Source organism: Rhincodon typus, chromosome 7 (assembly GCF_021869965.1).
Source record: "Rhincodon typus isolate 14 chromosome 7, sRhiTyp1.1, whole genome shotgun sequence".
Lineage (NCBI taxonomy): Eukaryota > Metazoa > Chordata > Chondrichthyes > Orectolobiformes > Rhincodontidae > Rhincodon > Rhincodon typus.
The window spans coordinates 32,886,526-32,908,318 of record NC_063338.1 but is presented as its reverse complement, the minus strand read 5'-3'; the positions used below and the strand labels follow the sequence as shown (position 1 = coordinate 32,908,318).

Here is a 21,793-nt window from a genome sequence, read left to right as displayed (position 1 = left end):
TTCCAGTCTCTTTCATAGCTGAAATACCCCAGCCAAGGCAACTTCCTGATGAATCTCCTCTGCATTTTAAGAACATAGAACATAGAACAGTACAGGCCCTTCGGCCCACGATGTTGTGCTGACCTATTATCCTACTCTAAGATCAAACTACCCTGCATACCCTTCATTTTACTATCATCCATGTGCCTATCCAAGAGTCACTTGAATGTCCCTAATGTATCTGACTCCACTACCACCACCGGCAGCGCATTCCATGCACCCACCACTCTCTATGTAAAGAACCTACCTCTGACATCTCCCTTGTACCTTCCTCCAATCAACTTAAAATTATGCCCCCTCGTAATACTCATTTCCGCCCTGGGAAAATGTCTCTGGCTATCCACTCTATCTATGCCTCTTATCATCTTGTACACCTCTATCAAGTCACTTCTCATCCTTCTTCGCTATAATGAGATTTTCCCGAGTGAAATCACATCTTGCCAGCAGTGTGTCAACTAGAACTATAAAACCTTGGAATGTGAATGAAAATTGTGGACCTAAAATGAAACTTTACAATTTACCTGTCATTACTCATGCTACTTAGTCATTACTACAATTATTTTACAATATGAAATGGAATGAAATGATCAAGGCCAGATTTTTTTGTAAAGACGATTGATCAATGCATTAGGTTCACACATACAGAAGTATTTGATAATAGACGTAACTTATCTGTACCTTTTAATGCTATTGCTCCTTGAAGGATTTCACATCATCCAAAAATACAGCTGTTCCCTCAGAGAGAATAAAGCGCTTACTCCGCCCACTCTGGATATGGTGTAGCCATTTTTCACTTAAATTGCTCATTTGCGATTTGAATGAAGCTGAAAGGCAACACAGGTAGTGCTTTATGGAATGAGTTGTACAATCAGCCTGTCAATCTAGGTTACCTCCTCAACATTTCATGTCTTTTTTTGCTGTCCCTGTCAACTCCCTGGTCTTCTTCATGTTCCCACCCAAGACTTTCACTGAACTGCTCTTCTCCCCACTTTACCCCTTGGCCTCAGGCATACAGCTAAGTTAGGTCAGATATAGTTATGCACTGCTCACCCCATCAAAGGCAGAATAGTGGTAACTACTAATGACCCCACTCTCGCAGTGCATTTTTGTAATGTCTCCCACTGTTATATGTTGAGATGCCCTCCTTCACAATTATTGTCTTCTCTGTATCTCAGCTTGCTGCCTCCATTCCCCACAATTGACATCCCCACCACAGCACTGATCTCTGATAACCCTGCTTTGAAATCCAACAAACACATCTCCAAGCTGACTATGATCTGCTTCCCTGACTGACTTGGAAAGACAGTCCCAACTGATGAGTGAACAGGGCCTTGACTAATATATGAGGTGCTCCCAGACTGATTTACTGCTAATCCCAGACTGATTTCACTGGACATACAGGACTGATCAGACTGTAATGATAAGGCCTGACCCTAATTGCTCCAAGTGCCTCATGATCTGTATCCAAGCCCCTGGATTGATTTTGGATGATGCCATTGATTAACTGTACTCATAGACCCTGACATCTGAATTTGCTCAACTAAGGACTACTCCCTTTAGAGTTTGTGACATTGACATTTGGTTGATGCATATGCAGTGTGTTTGTCATGTATAATGCTGGCACGTGCTATAATTGTGACATTGACACAGCATGGTTCCATACAGGAAGATGACCACCCCCTGACTCATCATTGCTGGCAACCATAAGCTGCCTTACTTTATGCCTGCGCGGAAAAGGAAGGGAAGACAGAAATACTAAGGTGCTGTAAGTTCTGAATGAAATGGTAATGTATGACAGAGATGCTGTGAGCATCCAGGATTAAAGGGAGTGAACCCTAAGGAATCCTGAAATGCACTCTGTTCCATTACGTAAGATAGATTCCTATCCCTGTGTGCAAAGTGGCCTGGCAACAGCATTACAATGTAAGGTGTCAGTGAGCTTCAAAGTGCAAAATTGAAGTGATGAACTGTATTATAATGATTTGTGCCATGATGATGTGGTGTGGTTGGTGTCTGTCCAATGCCAACCTCCTTGAATGAAGGATACAAGCTGTCACTGTCCATGGAGCATGCCTGAGATGCTGAGGATTGCTGGCTTGGAATTGTCACTACCTAATTTCTCTCCGCTGTCTGGTAAAGTAGCAAACAACGTATAAATGAAGGGGTATTAGGTAATAATGATATTAATACATGAAAATAGGACTCTCACCACTCACTGGCGAGATTCTTGTCACTAAAAATTGAGTCGAAAATCAGACTTTTTTTTCTCAACTTTGAGAATCTAATCTCTCCAACTCACCATATTTCACCAACTGACCTATCATTGTTAACATTATTCAGGGGCTGGGAAAGTTACATCAAAGCATTTACATCAAGTTTCATTATAGTGAGCATTAGTACTTTACAAAGAGGGTCCGAGGAATTGATGATGGAAAATAAAGAGACAGCTAATGAATTGAACAGACATTTTGCATCAGTCTTCACTCTAGCCTTGTAGGTTATACACGTAATATCCCAGAAGTAGCTATAATTAGGAAATCAAAGTGAGGGAAAACACAGGAAAACTACAAGTACCAGGGAAGTTTACTAAGTCAATTGTTGGAGTTGTTAGCCTCCTGGTAGACTTCATCCTAGGATTGTAAAGGAAGTGACTGGTATATAGATATAGATAGGTTAAATTAGTGGGCAAATATGTGACAAATGGAGTATAATATAGGAAAATGCACAATTTTCCATTTTGGCAGAAAACATATAAAAGCATATTATCCCAACTGTGAGAAATTGCAGTGCCCTGAGGTGCAAAAAGATCTGGGTGTGTGAGTGCATCAATCTCAAAAGACCAATATGCAATAACATCAAGTAATTTAGAAAGCTGCAACTGGAGTACTATGTACAGGATTGGTTACCTTATTTAAGGAAGGATATAAATGATTGGAAGCAGTTGAGAAAATGTTTACTAGACCAATTCCTGGAATGTGTAGATTGTCTTATGATGAAAGTTGGGACAGGCTATGTGTCCTGGAGCTTAGAAAGAGTTAAAGGTTACTTGATGGAAACACATAAGATCCTGAGGGGTCTTGACAAGGTAGATGTGGAGAGAATGTTTTTTCTTATGAGAGATTCTAGAACCAATGTTCATTGTTTTAAAATAAGCGGTTTCCCATTTAAAACAAAGATGGTTTTTTTAATCACAAAGGATCCTGAGTCTTTGGAACTATTTTCTTGAAAAGACAATGGAACCTGAGTAATAGAATATTTTTAAGGTAGAGGTGGATAGATTCTTGGTTAGCAAGGAGGTAAAATTTATCAGGGGTAAGCAGTTTTGTGTAAGAGTTTTAGAACCCAAACCTGACGGTGTCAATGAACTACTTCTTACTGGGTGTGGAAAGCAAGGCAAAAGCGTAAAGTATAGCCATACTGAAGTTGGAAATACATGCAGAGAGTAGTTAGGGGCGGCACGGTGGCACAGTGGTTAGCACTGCTGCCTCACAGCACCAGGGACCCAGGTTCGATTCTAGCCTCGGGTGTCTGTCTATCTGTCTGTGTGGAGTTTGCACATTCTCCCCGTGTCTGCGTGGGTTTACTCCAGTTTCCTCCCACAGTCCAAAGCTGTGCAGGTTAGGTGGATTGGCCATGCTAAATTGCCAATAGTGTTCAGGGATGTGTGGGTTTGGGTGGGATCCACTGAGGTTTGGTGTGGACTTGTTGGGCCGAAGGGCCTGTTTCTACACTGTAGGGATTCTATGATTCTAGACTGATTAGCATTAGATGGTAGAGTTCATAGAATGGTCTTTCAAAAATGTAACAATAACAGCCAAGCCAGGTATAGATCTCTGAATCTATGTATTTAATGTTTAGCCTTGGCAAGGAATAAGAAGCGATATAAAGGAGCACAAGCCTAAAGGAAGTTCTTGACCCTGCCTTCTCATTAATTAGCATGTTTTGAACCTAAATTTATGGATGTTGGCATAAAACCATAAACAAAAGAGGCAACAATGTAAATTTGATATTAGAATCGGATCAACTATAACCTTATTAAGTGGTTGAGCAGGCTGAACAGCTTACTCCCTGATGATATATCAAGGGGCTGGTAATTCACGCTACATCAATCATCCATTTGAACCCTTCTATGCAATGAACAGGACAAATACCCCAATGACCTCCCACTTTGCAAACCTCTCAGACTAAGGTCAGTTTGTAATATGTCAGGAACGCTTACTCTTTCTAACCACTTGAACAGATGATAGGCCGCATCAGGCTCCACCTTGCTAACTGGAAACGTCAACATGGGAACCTGGACCAAGTAACCTACGTGCTTCCACAGATTATTTTTAAAATTTTTTATGCTATTACAAGGAGAGAAAATCTGTGCTGTATTAGTAAATTTTACAAGTTTTTTACAATGCAGAAAATTCCTGCTTAGAGAAGTGCCCAATTTCTTATTATCTAAAGCACTTAGACCAATTGCATAATGGCAACTATAACATGACATATAACAGCTTGTCAATGGATCAGAAGAAAATCATTAGAAGAAGGATCAGCTGTTTTCACTAGAGCTGGGAATGAAAGATATTAAAGCCAATCAACCAGCTGCTCTGTTCTTCAGCTGTTGATTGCAGAGTAATGTGAGATAAAGTGTCCAAAAGTTATGTTGCTGTTTTAATTCAATAATGGCTTAATAATGTTAAAACGTAGTTTTAACCAGGGTTCTGAATAAGAGAAATTCTAATTGTATGACATTTTGTTGCTTTGTCACACTCTTCATTGAAAGAAAGCAACAGCTGTTAGATTAACTAGAATAATGCTGTATATAATCAAAACAGTTGGCTACAAAAGTGAATCATTCCACATTGTCAACCTTCAGCTTAATACATAAAATATAACATAGCTCCTGAGTCAATAAAAGTCCTTATGTAATTGCTGCAATTACTGCATATTTTCTTTTGCTGAGGACAAAAATAATTAATACTTATATTTCAAAAGCACATTGCTAGAACTGTGCAGATAGCACATCATATCCCTTTGACACGAAAACAAAAAAATTGCAGTCGCATAGGTTAGACGAGAGTGAGTGTGCTAATAAACATCTCAAATATATAGTTGGTTGGTGCAATTTTCAGTGAACAATGTTTAAGTCTTCCATTTTTATATGACTTTTATTACATTTTCAAAGTAAATTATGTGTTTTCTTGGGGTTCAATATTTGTTCATTCTTTCATAGGATGTCAGCTTTGTTCACAAGGCCAGAATTTGTTGCTCATCTCTAATTGCCCTTGAATGGATTGGCTTGGTAGGCCATTTCACAAGTCTTTATGCGTCGACCACATTGTTGTGGCACTGGAATCTTATGCAACCCAGACTAGATAAGGATGCCTTAATTCCTTCCCAAAGGACATTCAGAAATAGTTTAGCGGCTTTTATTTTTTCCAGGCAGTAAACTTAATAAAAACTATGAAAATATGTAAAGTTTTACGAAAAAAGGATTTATTTTATTCTCTCATTCATAATATAGGAGCATTGCTGGCAAAGCTAGCATTTATTGCCTATCCCAATTCATCAAGAAGATGAACCAACTTCCTAAAACACAGCAGTCCATGTGGAGTAGGTACAGCCACAATGCTGTTAGGGTGAGAACACGAGGACTGTGGTCCTACAACTGTGAAAGAATGGAGATATAGTTCCAATTCATGATGGTGTGTTACTGGGAGGGAATTTGCAGGTGGCGATGTTCTCGTTCAGTTGTGTTTTTCTAGAGGTCATGGTTTAGAAATACTGTCCATGATTAAATGTAGATATACGACTTGATGAATAGAAAATAAAGTTTTTTTATTCTGATAATTTATCAATAATTTCTACTTTGACTTTCTCTGTATAGGTTGAAGTGATCTACAGCTTGGCCTGCATTGTATTGGGAAACAATGAACTACAGAAGCTGTTAATGGAGGAAAAGGGTTTCAACATCAAGATTGTACTCAACCATCTTACTGCTACTGACAAAGTAAGCTCCAGAAAATTAGGTGGAACCGTACTTTATGAAGGACCACATTCATGTAATGGTGATGTCACAACACTGTCATCCTAATTTAATATCTCATTAATATATTGCATTTTGTGGTAAATAGCTACCAAAATGATTATTTAGCTCATTAAAATATCTTTAATTAGCTCAATTATGATTGAAAGAAAATCACCAAAGCTACAATATGAATTCCAGGAAATTCATACAGATTAGGCGGGTGGGTCTCAGATTAACTTTCTGTTCCATGTTTTGCTAAGTCAGCATGGAGACACTTTTGATTTCATAATACAGAAAATTAGATAGGGAAAATTTGTCAATACTCAGTGCAGTGTATCTTATTGAATGGCGGAGCAGGCTCGAAGGGCTGGACGGCCTACTCCTGCTCCTAGTTCTTATGTTCTTATGTTCTTATGTTATGTTCTAAGAGTCATGGCAGACAGATATAAAGGCGAGAATCAGAGATTCTGTTCAATCTGAGAGCTTGGCTCTGAGGAAGCTGGATCAGTATCAAGGACTCTCCACACGTAAATAAAAGGGTGACTTGGTAATGGGATATCAGCCTCTGTGGAGTTATTTCAGTGGCAATGAGAAAAAATGATCCTGAAGAAATTCACTTGCAACAGTTATCTTTGAGTTGGGGAAAGCATTTCTGACATCATGCTGTTATTTGGGAAGCTTGACTCATTCAGTCCTGCTGTCGAAGACTGGGCCCAGTATGTGGAAAGAATGCGTTATTTTGCTGGGCAAATGACATTGGGGCAGATGAAAAGCAATGACTAATTCTCCTTGACACAAGCTTTTTCGATTATTAGGAGCCTCACATTCCTCGAGGCAAAAGTACTGAAACCTTTCGAAAGTTGATGGATTTTGTTAAGGAATATTACAATCCCAAGCCTCATCTAATTCTGAGACGCCATCGGTATTACTCTGCAATTCGAGAACCAAGGCAGTCTGTGTCAGGCTTTTTGACGAGGTTAAGATGACGCGCAGAGGCATGTGACTGGTTTAACCTTTAATGAGATACTAGGAGACCTTTTGGTATGTGGGAATAATGATGTAACCATGCAAAAGTGCATTCTACCTGAAGCCTAGCTGGTCTTCAAACAGACACTACAAATGGCTTTATCATTGGAAAATGCAGCAAGTGGAGCATTTGATTTCCAGGTATTCTGATGGAAGTGGACAGCCTCCCCAGTCTGACTGAACTTAAAGAACACCACTTGAATGAAGGCAATTGCATATTCTGAACAAAGGGACTTTAGGTCAGCCCATAGCAAAATTCTCAAACAAAGACAGGCCTCAGCCAAATGGTTAACATTTTCTTCAGGATCCAGGCCAACAAGCCATTGTAGTTGTTGCCAGCATGCAGATTCCGGACAATAAAAGAATCCCACTAGATCTAAATTGAGTAAGAGAACTCATAAGCCAGTATGTAGGAGAGTGCACACCCTGGAAAGTCCACCTACATCAGGTTTGGAACAGTTAAAGTGCTTTGCAACACTCAAATCAGAACCAATCAAAATAAACATCTGGTTAAATAGTCGTCCAGTTCTAATTGACGTCAGTACTGGTGCAGTCGTTTCAGTAATAACAGAACCTGTCTTTAACAAAATTTGCTCTGGATTCCAACCCTTAAGTTTATGCAAGACTTTGGCTAGACTGAGAACCTACACCACGGAACCTTTCCAGATTAATGGTACAACTTCAGGTCCAGTCTCTCATGAGAAGCAGCTGGTTCACCTACCACAGATTGTAGTAAAAGATTCGGCCCCCAGCTTGTTAGGGCAAAATTGGTTGAGGAAGATCCACCTAGATTGGCTTAAAAATTTTTCAAATCCATAATGGCTATCTGAGTGAAGTCCTAATTAAATACCCAAAAGTTTTTCAGGAAGGTCTAGGGACAATCAAAGGAGCCAAGGCTACTTTACATGTTGATTAGAAAAGAATTACACAATTCTGCAAGGCCTGTGCAGTGCCATTTGCTTTATGGATAAAATCAGAAGGCTGGAAAGCAGAGGAATTATTGAACCAGTCCAGTTTCCAGAATGGTCGTACTGATCGTGAAGTCAGACAAGTTAGTTCACCTTTGTGTGGATTTTAAACAAATGTTAAACCACTTTTTGCAGCTGGATAGATACCCAAATCCTCACATAGAGGATTTATATGCTAAGCTGGCAGAAGGGCTGAACTTCACGAAGCTGGACATGAGCCATGCATACTTGCGATTGTGGTTAGATGAGGATTCCCAGAAGTATGTTACAAATAATACTCACAAAGGTTTGTACCAATATAGAAGACTGCCATTTGGGGCATTGTTAGCTTGTGCATTTTTTAGCAGACAATGGAGAACATTATGCAAGGTCTACCCCAAGTCGCCATTTATCTAGATGATATCCTAACAACAGGCAATAAGGAATATTTAGAGAACTTGGGCATAATCCTTAGACATTTCTCATAGTTGGACATACACCTTAGAAGGGAAATATATGTGTGTTCCAGGCACCCCAAGTGACCTATTTTGCTACAGAGTCAACAAGACTAGCTCACACCCATTGGAAGATAAAGTGTGGGCAATCAAAGGTGCCCCGGTTCCCACATCTATACTGGACCTTAGGTCTTTCCTTAAGCTGGTGAATTATTACGAAATGTTCACATATAACCTGGCCTCCAATCTGGCACCTTTGCAACAACTCTTAAAAACGGGTCAGCCTTGGAAATGGTTGTCTAGACAAGCCATAACTTTCTGAGAAGAAATAACTATCATATCTAAAGTGTTGGCACACTACGACTTCAAGCAAGATCTGGCATTGACGTACGATGACTCCCTGTATGGCATCGGGCTATTATTAGCTCATAGATGGCCCAATGGAGAGGAACGCCCATTAATATAAGCATTCAAGACTTTGGCTAATGCAGAACATAAATATGTCCAGATAGAGAAGGAAGGTTTAGCGGTCATGTTTGGCGGTCAGGAAGTCACCAATACCTTCATGGACACAAATTTGTAAAAATAACAGACCACAAATTCTTGATCAGTTTACTGAAAGAGGACAAGGCAGTGCCGCCCATTGCTTCAGGAAAAATTCAGCAGTGGGTTCTAATACTTAGTGCGTATAATCACAAGTTGGAACACCATAAGGGAGGCCAAGTAGCAAATGCGGATACATTGAACTGCCTTCCACTGGCAAATACACTGCCAGTGGTACCGCCACTAGAAGAATCCGTAATTGTTTTATTATGGAGACATTTTATTAAAGGGGGGCAAGAGTGATTCTCCCGAGCAAAGGCAGCTACCAGACACTGGCTGAACACCAGGGTCATTCAAAATAAAGATGCTGGCAAGACGTTATGTCTGGTGGCCAGGATTGAATGCAGACATAGTTGCATTGATGGGGCAGTGCCCAGAGTGCCAACAAGGATAGAAATTACTGTCTGCACCTCCCCCCGTCCATTCATGGACAAGCTACTGTGTGTTACACGCCACCTGTCTCAAAGGCAAAGTTGGAGGAAGCTGACCCAGTGCTAAAACAGCCCAGAAGGAACAACAACAAAAAAAAGAACTGGCCTATGTTCTCGGATTCAGATGGGAGAGATGGAGTGATTGTAATGAGGTTAGCCAGGTGGACCTAATAGGATATGTGTTCCCTGATTGGGGCGGTTAATTTGGTCCAGTCGGGGAGCCCTGATTGACAGATATAAACAGGATTGTCAGAGACTCTGTTCACTCTGAGAGCTGGCTCTGACGAGGCTGAATCATGTCAAGGACTTTTGACTTGGTGACAGTATGCTGGCTTCTGTGGAGTTATTTCAGAATCCAAAGTAGGAATTCCCACAACATGAAGTAGTGTTACTTAGAACATAGAACAGTACAGCACAGTACAGGCCCTTCGGCCCACGATGTTGTGCTGAACTTTTACCCTAAACCTAAGGTCTATCTAACCTCCACCACTACCTTATACTATCATCCATATGCCTATCTAATAGCTGCTTAAATACCCCTAATGAGGCCAACTCCACTACCCTCTCTGGCAATGCATTCCACGCCCCTACCACTCTGAGTAAAGAACCTACCTCTGACATCTCCCCTATATCTACTTCCACTCACTTTAAAACTATGCCCCCTTGTAATAGCGACATCCACTCGAGGAAAAAGTCTCTGGCTGTCCACTCTATCTGTACCTCTGATCATTTTGTACACCTCTATCAAGTCACCTCTCATCCTTCATTGTTCTAAAGAGAAAAGCCCTAGCTCTCTCAACCTTTCCTCGTAAGACCTTCCCTCCATTCCAGGCAACATCCTGGTAAATTTCCTCTGCACCTTTTCCAATGCTTCCACATCTTTCCTGTAATGAGGCAACCAGAACTGGACACAATACTCCAGATGTGGCCAAACCAGGCTTTTGTGTAGCTAGAGTATAACTTCACAGCTCTTGAACTCAATCCCTCTATTAAAGATAGCTAACACACCATATGCCTTCTTAACAACTCTATCCACCTGGGTGGCAGCTTTCAGGGAACTGTGGATATGAACCCCAAGATCCCTCTGTTCCTCCACACTGCCAAGAATCTTTCCATTAACCCTGTATTCTGCTTTCAAATTTGTCCTCCCAAAATGAATCACCTCACATTTTTCAGGGTTAAACTCCATCTGCCATTTCTCAGCCCAGCTCTGCATTCTATCAATGTCCCTTTGTAAAGTAGAACAGCCCTCCGCACTGTCCACAACGTGACCCACCTTCGTATCGTCCGTGAACTTGCTAATCCACTCTTCCACTCCTTCATCCAAATCATTTATAAAAATCACAAAGAGAAGAGGACCCAGAACAGATCCTTGTGGTACACCACTCGTAACTGAGAACCATGTTGAATATTTTCCGTCCACTACCACCCTTTATCTTCTAAGGGTCAGCCAATTCTGAATCCAATCTGCCATATTTCCCCCTATACCATGCCTCCTTACTTTCTGCACGAGCCTATCATGGGGAACCTTATTAAATGCCTTACTTAAATCCATGTATACCACATCCACTGCTCTACCTTCATCCACATGTTTGGTCACCTCTTCAAAGAATTCAATAAGGTTTGTGAGGCATGATCTGCCCCTCACAAATCCATGCTGACTGTCACGAATCAAACTGTGCCTACCCAAGTGATCATAAATCCTATCTCTCAGACCCCTTTCCAATAATTTGCCCACCACTGACGTAAGACTAACTGGCCTGTAATTTCCGGAGTTATCCCTATTCCCTTTTTTGAATGAGGGAATGACGTTTGCCTCTCTCCAATCTTCCGGCACTATACCCATGGACAGTGAGGACAAAAAGATCGTCGCCAAAGGCCCTGCGATCTCTTTCCTCACTTCCCACAGAATCCTTGGATAAATCCCATCAGGCCCAGGGGACTTATCTATCTTCAAGTTCCTCAAAATTCCTAGTACATCTTCCTTACTAACATCATTGTGTACATTGCCTATTTACTAAATAGTACACCCAAGAAAATTAATATAGTGATATTAAAATACAGTAAGCAGCTAGATCTGTGAAAACTTCTCCATAAGTTCAACTATGCTTCAAAATTTAAGGAATATTGCTGCACTTTAAAGATTGCAGACACACCTCTAAGAGCATTATTGTATAAATTTAAAATTAATTACATTTATTTCTTAACACAAGTGGAGTTCAGTTGTAAAATTCCATTATGTTTGTCTGTATTTTCTCCCATCCTTACTTCCAAGCGTTATGTTTGACTTGACAAAGGTTGACATCTATAGGATTAGTCCAAACCAATGAGCAACAAACTACAACAGTTTGCCATTGCCTTTGTGCAGGGTGGCTGACCAGGCAATCGCTCCCACTTTTACCGCCAGCATTTTGGAAGTACTTATAGGCTGTTGTTGAATCTGTTTGGCCACAATTTGGACATACTTTCCAGAGCCAACAAGTCAAAGCATGGGACTAGAATCTAGAGCTACTGTCCCAGAAGTAGGGATCCTACTACTATGCGGCAAGACCTTCCAATTCTTTTATGTACAATTAGTATAATTGCATTTATTAATTTCCATGAAAATATTTTTCACAATCAATTAAACTTAGTTTTCTGTTGCTGTATTAAATTTGATGAATTGACTTATGACAAGTAAAACATTATTTACCTTTTTTTTAGGATGTCTGTTCACGAGCAGCCAGTGCTTTAGCCCTTTTTGCAATGAATAATCCAAAGTTACAGGTTTTGATACATGAGTGTGGGGGTATTGAGATATCAGTGTTCCAAAATCTTCTACAATCCTCAGAAGAGCTGGACCAGGTTAATGCTGCATTTCAGGTATGCTTCGATAGGAACGAGCTCTGTATTCCAGTCAATTTATATGTCTGACTAGCATTGCCAATCATCTTTATGCCCTAGAAAATCAGTTGCAGTGTGTCCATTTATACAAGTGGCCATACTCTCAGTGGTTTATCAGCAGGCGGTCCTACATTCATTTTACAGAGAAGCAATGTCTAAGGCGCTTTTGCTTCACAAAAGAAGCTGTTGACGCCACCATGACTTGTTACCTGGTGTAGTCACAGCTTGAGCCTATAGCAGCACATGCACACCCCACCAGCAATGGCCCTTAAACTTTTTGCCATGGACTCCTTTTAAGCTGTAGCATGTGACGTCAAAGACAATGTCAAAATTTGCAATCTACTAAAATACAAAGAAGTCACCAAAGCTCTCTACACCAGGAGGGACAGTGTAAAGCAGGACAAGGAAGCTTTAGGCTTCATCCACAATTCTTTCCACTGTGAAAAATGCCATTGGTTACAACACATTAAGATGTTACTTTTCTCTGTGGGTTTCTTTTTCATATTTCTAAACTGATATTTTGATGATAATATTTCTAGTTGTTTAAGATTTTCTGAAATACTAAATTGGTTTTATAATGCAATCTTTTTTTGACACATTGCAAGCTGAAGTGGGATGAGAAATAAGAAATTACATGTGTGGTAGACAAATACAAAACGTTTGTAGATACACTTTATTCCTAGCAGAAAAAAAAGCAGCTGCATGACTGATTGAATGTGCTATCTAGAATCAAATGCTCAAACTCAAATGATAAAATATGCTGTAATATTTATAATGAAACTTGACACTGTGAAGTTTGCAAATAGGTGACTAACCGGCCACTATGTGGATGGACATTTAGATGTGAATGAAATTTACAGAAGTTAAAGAATATGCGGTTGTGTAGAATAAGAAAAGATCATTTAGCCCATTGAGCCATGAAATACATTCTAATTAATCTGAAAGCTGCTTGTTTTTTTTTCTATTTGATGCAGATGATAATATTAGCTAAGGTGATTGTAGGTATGGATGAGGTCACGCTCTCAGCAACAGGTATTATAACTTTAGTAAATCTGCTCAAGTCGAAGAAGGCATCAACAGTCATTGTAGTAGGTAAAATACATAGTTACGTTGTTTTCAGCTGCGCTAAAATTACCTGTAACTTTAAAGCTGTCCATGAAAATACAAACAGACTGTAATGCTATAGAGATCAATTGATCTTGCAGAATTTAGTTTTGTATTAAGATGCCATCTACCTCAGGCATTTATTGATAGCTAATAAATAACTTGTTCACATTAGAGGTTGATTGATACTATATTTGGTCATAAGTCTGGTTATGGCATGCATAGTTTTCTGATCCCAGTTAGCACCAGTCTTTCAAGTCACTGCCAAATATTATAACAAAATCAAATCTCTATCCCTTATAAACATTGTAATATTCAAACAAGCAAGGTTTCTTCTAATTCTGATTTGAGACATCCAATCTTCTCCGCTATCAGCACATTATTCATCTATTCAGTTAGCTGCATTAAGGTGAAACAATTAACTTGGCTACTGAAACAACATGTCTGCTGCCAGCACTTCACTTGGGGAGAAATGCATCATTTGACAGAATAGGTCTCGAAATTCCTGGAAATCTTCTGCACCCTCCACACCCTCCACATTATTACTGCATGCATTACTTTCAAGGATCTGGAAGCCTATTTAGGAAAAGGAGGAGGAAGAAGAGCAGGCAGAGGCAGAGGAGGCATCCTGGACCCCTTTTAATCAGACAAACTGTGAGGTAGTGGACTATCTAGCTTCAGTGATTAACAGGGACCCAGCATTACATCCATCCAAGATACTCAGTAATAGCATCCGCTTGGCCCCTATCTAACAATAAAAGCCAAAGACAAAAACTTTTCTATGACATCTTTGCAGTAACCCATTCAAATTAACCAGCAGAAATTAGTCATCCACCCTTTTACCTTCCTTTAGTTACTGTCTTCTGGGTGCCAATATTCTGATATCATGCCTTAATTGGGAAGAGAGTGAGCCAATAATCGTGGCCCACTGACCCACACGTCGTCATAAAATGTATAAATGTGTAAATCTGCCATTTTTTTTATACCCATAGTATATGTGTTTATCCATTTGTCTTTTGTCTATCTTAATTGTGATTAAACATGTGTGTGTTTGGGTTTTTGATGGGGGAATAGCCTACAGGGCATAAATTTTTAATTTTTTCTTTTACTGTTATTGTTAAAGTTGTATGTTACAATAAATAGAATTATTTTTAGCATTACTGTAAGAAAATAGGATGTAGTTTGCTTTTGTCCTGAATAGCAGTCAGTTAGGAAATTTGGTCATTTTAATGTTCTCATTGGGACTTTATACATTTCTACATTTTGTGATGAATTATGGAACAGTGGGGCACAAATATGGGCAAACACTGTCAAAAGTTTTTTTTAAAATCACTTTCCAACCCCTTTTAGTTCCAAAGAAAAGTCATGGACTCAAACTGTTAACTCTGTTTCTCTCTACAGATGCTGCCAGACCCATTGAGTTTCTCCAGCATTTTCAGTGTTTGTGACTGAGTTGAATGTCAAGGAGAAACTTCAAAGCGTAGTGGCATATTTCACACCATCAGATCTGGATTCCACTATTGCACAATGCAGAATAACAATTTATCAACTAGACATGGGACTCTAATGTGTCTAAAGACTTCTCCATTTTCAGAATGCTATTCAATTCCTTGACAGCTTGCCAGGTGTCAGAAGTGACAAACTGGAAGCCACATAATAGCTATTTACCATTTCAAAACAAAGTCCTATTATCACTCACTGTATTAAAAAATGTATATGCCTCATGATAAAGCATTATGACATTATGTTTTTCAACACCTTCTGTACTTACCTTCCACTTGTTTCCTGCTTCTAAACCAGGTTCCCTCCACAGTTCATGAGACCTCTGTGCTGATTTAAATCATGTCACCTTCCAAAACTCACCCCACTTCATCAAAATTGTGGAAGATCTGAAAAGCCTACTTCTGTAATTGTGCCAGCTGAAAGAGACATCACTGTTTGGGATTTTAGCCATCTCCCTTATCCTGCACCAATTAAAAAATGCTAGTGCTTAGAATGGGGCTGGTAATCCCAGAATTAGGTCAGTTGTGTAATATTTAAAGCCACCATTTTTGTTCCCGCCTTGGGACTGGTAAATGCAATGACCTGACGCCCCTCTCCAGTATCAGAAGGGCACTCATTAATTGAAAACTCACTGGCTTCAGGATAAGAAAGTAAGGGAGAAATCTGGACAAAAGGAGATTAAAAAAAATGAAAACTTAGTATTTAGACTTCCAGCATGTACATAGCAGTCCCTCTTACCTGAACCAAGTCATTCTCAAAGACTTCACCTTTTTGTTATAGAGTGGAGGTTGAAACCCTTCTGATAATTAAAACCGAAACACCCAGAAAAGCTCATCTTGCCTTGTAATTTGCTAAAAGAAATGGGAAAAATGGTATAACCTGCCTTTCACCCCCAATCTATAATGAAGGAGAGGTTAAATGAAAGAAATCCCTGATACTCACTTCATAAGCAACAACTAACAATTTATTTATCTAACTCTCTGACAGTGAACAAATTAACAGGCCTACTAACAAACCAAACAACTCCCCTTAACTTTATTAACTATTCCCAAACAGAACAAAATTCTAATGTCATGCTGTTCCAATAAATACAAATCCCACTTACATAAACCAAAGTAATAAGAAAAATAAATTAAAACTTAGACTCTCAAAACTATAGTCAGCATGCATCTTTCAGAATGTTCTGTGCCTTTTATGCTATTCTTCAGTCAGGAATTCTTTCATTGTTGAATCTTTATGTCAGGAATATTAGCTAAGAGTACTGTAGTACTTTCTAGATGGTGCTTAATCAGAGAGCTTAAAGATTTTTTTGGGAGCCAGAGTTTCATTCTTCCGATGGCAGTTCACTGTCACACTGATTATCATAAACCCTCTTCTTAAATACCCCTGATGACCTGTCAATTTTCTTATAATAGGATTGGTCCTAGGTTGTCAACACCATCAGATTTAAATTCAATTAGTTTTTAGTCTCTAAGTGCCTGGTTTAAATTATTTGCTGATATTCAAGCTTGTTGCCTTAATATCAAAACAAGCCTAGGTTACCAACCACGTAGCTGATTGATACATATTTTTCAATTTCAGAACTGTCTGTGCATCTGCAGCTGCTTGCAGACTTTTTTAAATTTCCAAACTTAGAAAAGAACATCACCTCTTAAAGGGACCATACACTCTTCCCCCCATCATTTTTACCAACAAATTCTTACATCCTGCTTTCTAATTCACAAGCACTCCACCTGACTTTGCAATACATATATGCTGTGACACTGAAAAGTATCAAAAGCAACTTTGTGATTGTGATATCAGTCCTCAATAATTAAAATAAATATCCAAAATATTACATTTTAACCAAAATTATTTGTTCTATCATTCCTTTTTTCCTTCCTATCATTTTCTTCTTTATACTATTATTTTGTTTGCATACCTTTTACAACATAAGCTATTCTACTTACATGAGCTTTTTTGTAGCTTCATGACATTTATGTAGATGTTTCGTTGTGCTCTCTTTTCTCAGTTAATATAGAATATGAAGACAGCTTTAAAAAATTGATTTTCTAAAAACAAACTCCAAAAGTAGACAAAATTTGAAGTTTGATCTCATTATATTGGGGTAGACATTTCTGTTACCTTTTTGTTTAATCAGAACCAATAGGAATTATTGTTGGATGAGTGCATTTATTGACAGCACTAGAAATCTGGACCTGAATGAACAAGCACATATGTTATTTACAAGTTTACTCAGAACTGAATTTAGCTCAGTTGGCTGGCTGGTTTACAACACACTCAATACAGGTTGAGGTTACTGTAAAGGATTCTCCAACTCAAAATCTTCCCTAGCCTGAGGTTTGGTGACCTTCAGGTTAAACCACCATCAGTTGCCTCTCTCTAATGAGAGAGAAGCACTATGGTCTGGCAAGACTATGGCTACTTTATGTTGATCTATGAACCTAAAGAGTGATTGATGGGAGGTCTTTGAATTTATAGCTGAACTCATTGCCAATGGTTTCCTTGTTTGAAATACCAATTGTCCATATGCAAATCCTAAATTGATATTAGACTAATTTCATTTATTGCTCATTCTAGATCATCTCTTAAATTTATATACACAGTTCTTCAAGAACTTTTATGCTATTTAATAATACTTGATTCTCAAATTTATTTCATACACAGGATCTATTGATTAATTGAATTAAAGAGGTTACTCTGTACAGTAATAATATTTTAATCCATTTGTATAATTATTGATGACCTTATAGGACAGCTGCTGTCTTCTCTTACTCAGACTAGAGAAGGTATTTCTGATGCCATTATTACAATGGGAGCTGTCGAATTCCTTTGTGCACATTTATACTCTGAGAAGGAACAGGTAAGGAAAGAACAAACAGAAGTATAAACCTTGTGAATATGTCTTTGCATGCATTAACATGTAATAAATATTTAGTTAATTGTTCATGTGTTGAAGAATATAACTTACACTTTCAGGAATTAAAATTTTAACTGTAGAAAAAGCAGCCCTGAAATAAGTGTAATTAAAATGAGTTTAGAGTTTATTACATCTAAAGTGTTGACTTAAGAAGTTAACAGCTAGAAATTTTAGGTCATAATCAGGAGGTGGGCTTGTTTGGTCAAAGGACTGGTGACATGATGTCTCCAGCATTGCTGTAAGTGAAGTCCAGAGCGATATTTGTGTTTTGTGAGTTCATGCAAAATTAGTTTAAAAGCATTTGGTAAACTCTGAAGTTGTAAAATCATTTTTTTCCACCAGATCAAAGAAGGAATTTTAAGAATTTTAAATGAGGGATATTTAAACCAGAGGTCTGTTTCAGGGCATGCCAAAGCATGCTACAGTGCAGTGGAGATAAAATCATAGAATCCCTAAAATGTGGAAAGAAACCATTTGGCCCATCAAGTCACACTGACCTTCCAAAGAGCATCCCACACAGACTCGGTCCCCCCGCTATCCCCATAACCCCCATTTACCATAGCTAATCTAACTAGCCTGCACATCCCTATACACAATGGTCAATTTAGCATGGTCAATCCACCTAACTTGCACATCTTTGGATGGGTAAAGCTTGGAGATTTCTCTGCTTTCAATGTACCTGTGTGCTTGCTGTGATAGTTGCGCTTGGATTTAGTGCATGCACTTTACGGATCACTAAGAGAAGACAGACAGAATAAATGACAGTTGGTAGGCCTGTACAATGAACAGAGGAAAAGCTAATTTCATAATTTTCTGCATGGAATGCAAGAAGTGCTTAATCTTAGTTTGGATTTCCTGAGAAAAGAAGCTGGAAGATTCAAGCTAATGGAAAAAAATTTACAGTAGATCTCAAAGTAATGTGATAAAAGAAAGCAACCAGCAGGTTAGCTTTTGCCTTTGAGAAGGCAAAAAGAGTGAGGGACTGAAGCATCGGCAGTTAAGCAAGAATGAATTAAAATCTTATCACTAAGAATAGCTTTAACAAAGTAGACTATGGCATACTTTCAAGCGGCCCTGACAGAAGTAAATAATCTAAGATATAAAGTATGAGAATTGTTGAGGCAAGTAAGAAGTAAGACAGAGTGCGTCACACAAATTGTTATAAACCATATTGTTAATTGTGTTTGTTTTGTTTAAGTATTTTCTGTATAATGAAATCTGTAATTGTTTAAAAATGTGAAATCTTGTGATCTAGTATGGGGTGTTTGGATTTCCCTTTAAATGTTAAGGGCACCTAACAAGATCATAACACCTCTTAAAATTTAGAAAGGATAATGTACAACATGATATCCTTCAAGTCATAGGGCTAATGCTTTGTGGAGTAATGGTGTATGGTAAAACCTATGCATGACGTTCTCTTTCAATACTAAAGATGGCACTGTTGCCTTGACAGACCCAGTTTCCATGAAAATATTGGACAATTAGTGAATAAGTAATGTTACACAGAAAACTACTATGTAACATCCCCATATCTGGTTCTGCTAAGTTCAAGTCTTTTAAAAGTTATTTTACATCTATTAAGTCATGTTTTTATTGATTTAACAACAGCAAACAAGTGAAGTATGTGGGAATATTTTTCACTTGCACAGATGGGTGCAATTGCAAAAATGCTCAAAAACCCAATATCACAGAAATCACCCATCACCTTAAAATCCGTACCCTCAGTACCTGTACACTGTGGTACAGTATCCTCAAGATGCACTGCAACAACTTGCCAAGATTTTTTTTGACATCACCTCCCAGTCCCACAATATCCACCACCTAAGACAAGGGCAGCAGTTGCACTGCCTTCCAAATCATACATCTTTCTAATTTGTATGTTTATTGTCATTTCTTCATTATTATTGGGTCAAAATCTAGAAAGTCCTAGTCTAACTGTATAGTTGAGCTATCTTTGCTACATTGATGCAAAGCTCAAGTACTTGGCTTACCCCCACTCTTTCAAAACCAACCCAGGATGGATTTTAAATGTCAGCATTGCTAGCAGTGTCCATATCCTGAGAATTATTTTCGTATAAATACTGAAAGCTGGCAATTTTGCAATCAAAAATTAAAGGGACTGAAAATAGAAAATATGAGAAAGTATTAAGGACAGGCAGCATCTGTGGAGAGGGTAACATAGTGAATGTTTCCAGTCAATGGCCTTTCATCAGAACGAGGAAAAGTTAGCAACGTACTAGGTTTTAAGCCAGTGAAAGAAGGCACAGTGGGAAAGGAACAAAAAGAAGGATCTGGATTAGGGGAGCATGTAAGAGAGATTAAAGAACAGAATGGTTTCAGTGGCAAGACTAAAAGAGAGCTGTAATGGCTGAATTTTAAACTGGGCTGCTGGTTCAGCTTCCTTGCATAAATATCAGGAATTAGCTAGCTGCTGCTTGCTGTTTTGCTCCATAACCATTAAGGTGACATTTCCATTCCTTACCAAGAGAAAGTCCTGCCTTTGAAAGCTGCTGGCCAATCAGGGGCAGGCAATTCTCATGTCCCAGCAGCATCAGTACAAGCAATAGCCACTGCCAAAACTGCAATAAGGATGAAAGGAAGGCAATCAGCATTGAATCATGGATGAAAAGCAAGTCTGGTGACTTTCTGGAATGAGGGTGGCGGGGAAGCGTGGATGAAAATGCTAAGCAAGGAGATATGCGAGTGGGAGTCTTCACGCCATGTAACGTAGCCTCTAAAGGGCATAGAATTTAGGAGATTATGTCCCCCATCCCCAAAACCTAGGGCTTACTAGTTTTTACTGGATAGTTTAGTGAACAGATATGCACCTCTGTCACCACAAGTGATTGGCAGCAGGATGAGGCTCTTAAGTGGCAATTAAGTGAAACCCAATGTTTCCCCTGCCACAGGTAAAATTGCAGCAGGGAAAAATAAGTGACAACCATGGCATGCTGGCATGACAGACATTTCAATTCCCCCCTCAATATCCCACCCAAAGAAGACCGTAAATTTCCAGCCCAGTAAAGAAATAAATAGTGCAACTAAAACAGATATAAATGGCGTAATGATGAACAGTTGTCACTGGAAAGCAAAATTAAAGTAAAATGAGTTAAAACCAAAACCTGCAAAGAAAAATGAAAGAAAATGGGTACAGAGGTTACCGTCTAAAATAAATGATCATAATGTTGAGTGCAGAAGACAGTAAGGCATCACATTGAAAAGTAAGTTTCTGTTTGTGCTGTGAATGTAAATTGAGCTTTGTTTGGAACGTTGCAGATCCAGGGCAGAAAGGTCAGTGAGAGATTTAGGCAGGACAGGATTATTAATATGGCAAGGCAGCATAACCTGAGGGTCACACAAGCAGAATGAATGGAGATGTTCCACAGATGAGACACCCAGCCTACCTTTAATCTCCTCAGAGTAAAGTTGGCCAGATTCTGAGCAATGAATACAGAATACAAAATTGAAAGAAGCATATGTAAATCACTGAAATAACTCCACAGAGGCTGGTATCCCATCACCAAGTCACCCTTTACTTACACATGGAGAGTTCTTGAAATTATTCCAGTTGGGTCAGAGCCAGATGTCAAACTGAACAGAACTTCTGACACAGAGATAGTAGGAACTGCAGATGCTGGAGAATCTGAGATAACAAGGTGTAGATCTGGATGAACACAGCAGGCCAAGCAGCATCAGAGGAGCAGGAAGGCTGACGTTTCGGGCCTAGACCCTTCTTCAGAAATGGGGGAGGGGAAGGGGGTTCTGAAATAAATAGGGAGAGAGGGGGAGGCGGATAGAAGATGGATAGAGGAGAAGATGGGTGGAGAGGAGACAGACAGGTCAAAGAGGAGGGGATGGAGCCAGTA

General features: G+C 39.1%; 1 protein-coding gene across 1 annotated transcript in view; it reads left to right on the top strand.

The window, feature by feature from the left end:
• The window catches only part of ankar (ankyrin and armadillo repeat containing), a 113,187-nt gene that overhangs the window by 86,731 nt on the left and 4,663 nt on the right, over positions 1-21,793 (top strand). Inside the window, 4 exon segments of the mRNA XM_048598739.1 lie at positions 5,915-6,037; positions 12,221-12,379; positions 13,375-13,492; positions 17,761-17,870. Of these exon segments, the coding sequence (XP_048454696.1) occupies positions 5,915-6,037; positions 12,221-12,379; positions 13,375-13,492; positions 17,761-17,870 (510 nt within the window).